Here is a 6,000-nt window from a genome sequence, read left to right as displayed (position 1 = left end):
CCCCCCCCCCCCCCCCCCCCGGAACACGCGAGACGACATGATAGCTCATGTAGGACGATGTAGCTAGTGGATATTACTGATGCTGCTGTTGCTGGGAGACCTATTGGTAGGACGGCTACTCATATGTACCTACACAGTAAGAGATAACGAGAACGACGCGGGGCAGTTGATGTCGTGTAACCAGCAAGGAATGGTGTTGTTTGAGTTCTGGCCCACTGCAATGTGTCTACCTGATGAAGTAGACATACATTTTGCAGTGATGTATAGTCTAGATCTTAAGGGACTGAGGCTTTTGATTCCCGGAGCTTTTGTTATTCGGTTTCCTTTTCGCCTCTTTCCCTACTCGCAGCCCGCGTTGCAATTTCACGGTCAGAGATCGCTGCAGTGCCCTGCGCCGGCGTCATAAAAAAAGTGACAAAACAAACTTATTCCGCTCCTGCCTCATTTCCAAACCCCCTCTCTCTCGCCTTCTTTCTCTCCATTTTTTCCTTTTTTTCTATGTGGCTTCAGTGTGAACCAACCCAGTTGCATCGAGTGGATTGAAGCTGAGAGAAACAAACGAATAAGGGAGGCAGAAGGCAAAACTTGAAGAGGAAAATATAAATATGCGGACCAGACACAATTGCTCAGTTCCGAGGTTATTGTTATGTCACCCGTGTAACCTTTTTCCTTTTTGCCGTAGTAGTCGAGACTTGTGTTGTTCTTGTGCTTGGTAGGTCTTTGGGAAAGGAATGAATGGAGCAAACAATATTGTATGTGAACCTTTTTTTGGTGATGATTTCCTGATGTTGACGGCTACAACGGTTGTGGGCTTTGAAAGAGTCAGATTGGTTTTGCTCATTGTTCACACATCTCGGACCCGATATGCTGACATTTTCCATTTTGATGGATTTTCTTTTCGTCTTTCACCGTTGCTATTTCTCTCCCTCGCTCCACTTTTCGTGGTCATCATCAGTTTACTTTGGACACTCCCTCATTCCCATGTAATAGCTTCCAACCTCCTGTGACACATACAGCCGCAGCGCGAATTAGCCTCCTCGTTTTCTAGCGTGCAAATTGACGCGTGCAATGCATCACAGCTCATCTTGCAGTATTCCTAGGCGTTTCGTGATTCTGCGTTTATGATCCTTCAAGTTACATAGTAATAGCTCCATGCTCCTCATTCAAGTAGCTCAGATACCGACGGCAACAACCCCAGCTCTGTGATCTCATGATCACCTACCTACACACGAGAGGAGATCAAGAGTGAGGCAACTTCGCTTCCACATGCATAGCGACATGGTATGGCGGCGCCTCGGCAATGGACTGGCGGCAAGAGGCGCGGATAGCCGCTCGAATAATATACTCAACATGCGCTTGACACTCAAAACGAAAAGAGCCGCATCTGCTCTCCCCCTGATCCGAACCCTGCCCGGTATGTTGTTTTTGTTGTACTGGCTGGATAAGAAGGTAGAGATGTAGGAAGCCGCAACGGGAAGGTCGTGACTCTCAGTTCGGTCTTTCCCCTTTTCACAACGTGTGCTTTTACATAGTAGGCGGGTCACTTGACCTTTATCGAAGGCGAATTCGTAACGATGAAAAAATCAACGATGTCATGTATGTAGCTGCCCATGTCCTCGTTTACCACCGAAAATCAAGTCCTATTGTCCACTCGATTTCGGATTAAAGTGAGATATGATATATTTCGGTGAGAGCGACGTATCGCAAGGTTTCTGCACTACATCATGAGCATTCGGCACTTCTTGTTTTAGTAACCCCCAATTGTCCAATTCTTGGTATTCATTGTGTTACCAAGGTGGCATGTTTATGGTGTTTCATTGAAGTGATACATACCTGCTTGCCTATGACACCCCTAATAGCCTCGCCTGGGGCCTGGTAAACAAAATGATATAGCAGAGGCTCAGAAAGCAGGGAGTTCGGTTCGAGTTTGAGTATGCGGTTGTCTTATAAACATATACCCGGAATTTCGTAAATAATTGGACGTTGTGTCAGTAGATCCGGACCGTTGCTTGCCCATGTCGTCCAGATATAGGGGAGTATGTCTGGTCAATTGAACGAGATTTAGCATCTCAACTTTTCTCCAATGCTTGCTTAGACCGCACCCAGTTCATCTTTCGCGGTTCATACCAGACTGATCTAGGTATGAGTGATTCATCATTCTCACTGACCACACGACCGAGTAGGAGCCTCATCCAGCCTGGCGCTCTAGAGAACAATAGCCTGGAGAAAGCAACCATCTATCATCCGGCAGAACAGTCATCCACCTATACGCTCTTTCACCTGACGTTCTCAACCCTTCGACGTCGTGACCAGGCATACCCCCCTGATGTAAGCTGACCCTTGCGACATCAGCTGGTGCAAGATGGAAAACCGGAGACCCCAGAAGATGAAAAAGGTAGCACACAGAGCAGGGAATGGCATCGAGCTACTGCAGGTGCAATGGTATTAGGGATAGTATAAGGGTCCAGGTTCCTGCAAGGAGGGATTCGCAATCTCATAGTTTCATGAAAGGGGCTACACCACTGACTCGCATGACACATAACGCCTATCAGAAAGGAATAAGAAGAGCATTGAGAGCGTTGTGTGCCGGTAGGAGTCGGTGTCTCATCACTGTGTACATCCGCCATTGACGATGGCATTTTTAGTGTGACGATAGGATAGCTTCTAATGAACTTGGGTTTCGCCGCTGTGAATCAAGTCACAATCTAGCCTTTGATTTGGTATCAAGGTTATAAGCTCTACCTATAGCCATAGCAAAGATTCCACTGCAGCAAGAGTAGCAGCTAACAAGAGGTTGTCCCCATGGAGACCTTCTGATGAGTTGAAGAGAAGAAATGAAATTCGGCACCTAACATAATCACCTGGTACACAATGGTAATCTGGATCGCCTTTCCTGCAACTGTAAACATTCAGACTGGCTCACAATCGTTCCACGGCATGGTAAAGCAAGGCCCTACAACTATCGTGGAGAAAGGTTCCGGCTGCTGGAGGGCATAGTTTTGTGTACGCCGAATATCAGTGGCAATCCGCAGTGGGTGAGAATTGGAAAGCACTACCTCGTTTCTGAAACGGTTGATGTGATAAGCCCTCCCCACACTTGGAGTCAATATGCCAATGAAGAGGGCACGAGGGGTGCAGTCAACAATAGTAGGGAGTTCAAGGACTAGCTTGGGTCCCTTTTCTTGATATCATTGTCCGCCTGAAAGGGTGTGTATCTGTGAACCAGCCTCCAGAGCCGGCGTCCGATAGTTGAGCGATGAATGTTACCCACCTACATCACACACCACACACTTGTGCACAGTTTCGGGGCTATATTCGATAACAGTTACACTTGCTCTGGATACACGGCAAATATGCACCCTCGGGTGATCGCAGCTTTTTGGTGGCTCAAATGTTGATCCCGCTGGTGAGAGACAGAGGAAGGAAGGAGGGGAGTCAAGGTAGCGTAGAACATGCACGCCATCCCCCCATCCATTGGAGACAATCCTTTCCGCACATGCACATACGCACAACTCCGTACTTGTATACACATTTGTGACTTTCAAACATGCGCTCAGTGGGTGTCCACGGAGGTGCTGATGATCACTGCGGTCCCGTATACGACGGGACAAAGCGACAGGCTCGGGAGAGAGCGGCATACACGGGCCCGGCTGTGCTGCATGATAATCGTCTGTATGTCTCACAGAGTGAAACCGTGAGGTGATGGCCGTCTGCCTTGGCGTCGCGTGGAATGCTAAAGAGTTTTAATACACAGGAGGAATGTGTAGGGGAAAAAGCAACGAGGGCGTCATTATCTGCCCATTATTGTCTCTCCTCAAGGTCGGCGGCAAACTGCAGCTCCTCTTCTGTGTCTCTGAGGCACCAGCCGGACCGGATCGAGGTCAACACCCGTGTGCCACTGTACCCGCAGCCAGCCGAGCGTCGAAACCCGTACGCCAAGCCAGTTCGAAATGCCCAAGACAGCAAAGGGCACCGAACGGCTGGAAGGGCAGCTTGATAGAACGCTGCCATCAAGTACATGGAGGATTTCTCTAGTGACGGGTAGGTGCTCGGGTTGGCAATACTGGTAAAGCATCGCAAACCCTTTCGGGAAAGCCGTGCATACAGTAGTAGTATGTATGCCTCACGGGCAGAACTTGGGACAAGCTAATTACTGTTGAAGTTAGCTTCGTGAAGAGAGACAACGGCCAAGAAGGAGAGGTTCGGCATTTGCTGCGCAGGTGTTCACCTAGACAACATCACCACCACCCTTCGATGTAACCGTGACGCGCGTGCTTTTAGCGCTAGCTGCATCGGCGTCCACATGACCATGCTAGCTGGCGATAGACATCCATGGCAGCAACGAAGACGACGAGTTCGATGATAACTATCGAAGAGTGATAGCTTGATATAGGACCTAAGATAGAGTGAGTATGGAGAGTCGATATAGGGAGGGGGTTTGGGCTTCCGAGATAACCGCTACCTACCAGAGATAGGACTACCTACTAAACATGGCATGTTGTGAAGTTGAATACGACGGGATCGCCCTCCATTCACATTTCTCCATCCCACCCTATACCGGAACTGTTAATGCACAAAAGAAAAAGTTTCTCATGACCCATCATCATCATCGTCACACGCTACGGAATGAGTGAACCTTGCAAGACTTTCCACAGTTGGCAGTGCTACTGTGTACGAGGTTGACATTCCAACGGCTACAACTGATGAGGAGGAAGGGAGGCGACAGAAAATAGCTGAGACGTGGCTTGCGAGGGAATGCTTCTAGACTGGAAACTGAAGCTCGTTCTCGTACGGCCCATCTTGCTCCTGCGTACTCGGTAAAAGTGCCTCAGCAGGAGTGACACAGCGTCAAGCGAGCATTATATCGCCGCGGATTTGCTCTGCCTAGTACTGGTCTTGCTTTTTTGTCTCTCAAGGTAAGCCGGCAGTTGTCGTGGACATTGCATGTTTCGGCAGATGTAGGTTGAGAAGAGACGAGAATGGGATTTCGCATGCAGTTCGCTTCCATTCGTTTGTCTGACGCCTTCCTCTCCCTTGCTTGTTGATATGGATGCTCGACCGTTGAGGAGGTGGGTCTCGGGTTGGTGAGGTTGGGTGCTTGGGGGAAGGAGCCCTGAGAGTCGGGTGGTGGAGACTGGAGAGTGCACCCCCAAAAGAACACGGTGAAAGGCAACCACGCTCGCCACGGGCCTTCCCGCTCAGCGTGTGAAACCCCACCTTGTGGTTGCTGACTGGCTTGCTTTCCGTCACTTCTCATTCTTCTTTCTTTCTTTTTCTTTGCTCAAACCATGCGAACCATGCTCATCATGACTCTCAACACGAGTCGCCCTTGCTTTTTCTCGTGCCTTGATCCAGAACCAGAGACAACCGCAATCTCCGGCCGTTGATGGTTCTCCGATAATTGATGCATAACATAACGCTGCCGACGAACCGACTTCCCCAGCACGCCAAGCATCCATCATGGCGAGATGGCATCATGACCTTCATCAGTTTGGGCACTGACCATGGGAAAAGGGCCTACTGGTGAGTGGTCCCGAGACCTGTCCACACAAACATGGACATGGCCTTGAGGCTCTTATCATTCTACGCGATACCAGCGGTAGATGATGACCAACACTGGCTAACCATGTGTCCTCTAGCTCTTACACACACTAAGAGGTGAGATTAGGTTCAAATCGACAGCCACCCCGTCCGAGTTTGCTCCTCCTCTCCGCGCGGGAAGGGCAAAACCCAAGCCCAAGGTTGCGGGTTGCTGGATTACCCGCTCGCTCATCCATCAGCCATCACATTCCAGGCAGTCGTTTTGCTCCCACCAGTTGCCAAGTGGTTACCAACCAAGGGTGTTGACTTCCGAACAAGCTTGTCAAGTCGACACTAGCACCAACGTTCGTCCCAGTGTCCATTGACATGATATCGCAAACATCGGTCGGTGTCACCACGGCCGAAATGAGCTGGCGAGAGGCAAACTTGAACGGGATGGCTTAAACAAGCAGTTGGTAG

General features: G+C 49.6%; 1 protein-coding gene across 1 annotated transcript; it reads left to right on the top strand.

The window, feature by feature from the left end:
• Window positions 1–3,547: 3,547 nt before the first annotated feature.
• Window positions 3,548–4,045, top strand: NEUTE1DRAFT_101907 (uncharacterized protein; the record flags this gene model as incomplete). The annotated part of the gene is made up of 3 exons (XM_009853913.1): window positions 3,548–3,672; window positions 3,768–3,930; window positions 4,016–4,045. The coding sequence occupies 3 exons, from the start codon at window positions 3,548–3,550 to the stop codon at window positions 4,043–4,045; spliced, it is 318 nt and encodes a 105-aa protein (XP_009852215.1).
• Window positions 4,046–6,000: the final 1,955 nt, after the last annotated feature.

Source organism: Neurospora tetrasperma (genome assembly GCF_000213175.1).
Source record: "Neurospora tetrasperma FGSC 2508 unplaced genomic scaffold NEUTE1scaffold_4, whole genome shotgun sequence".
Taxonomy (NCBI): Eukaryota; Fungi; Ascomycota; class Sordariomycetes; order Sordariales; family Sordariaceae; genus Neurospora; species Neurospora tetrasperma.
Note: the sequence above shows the minus strand (reverse complement) of the source record. Positions and strands in the feature narration are given on the sequence as shown.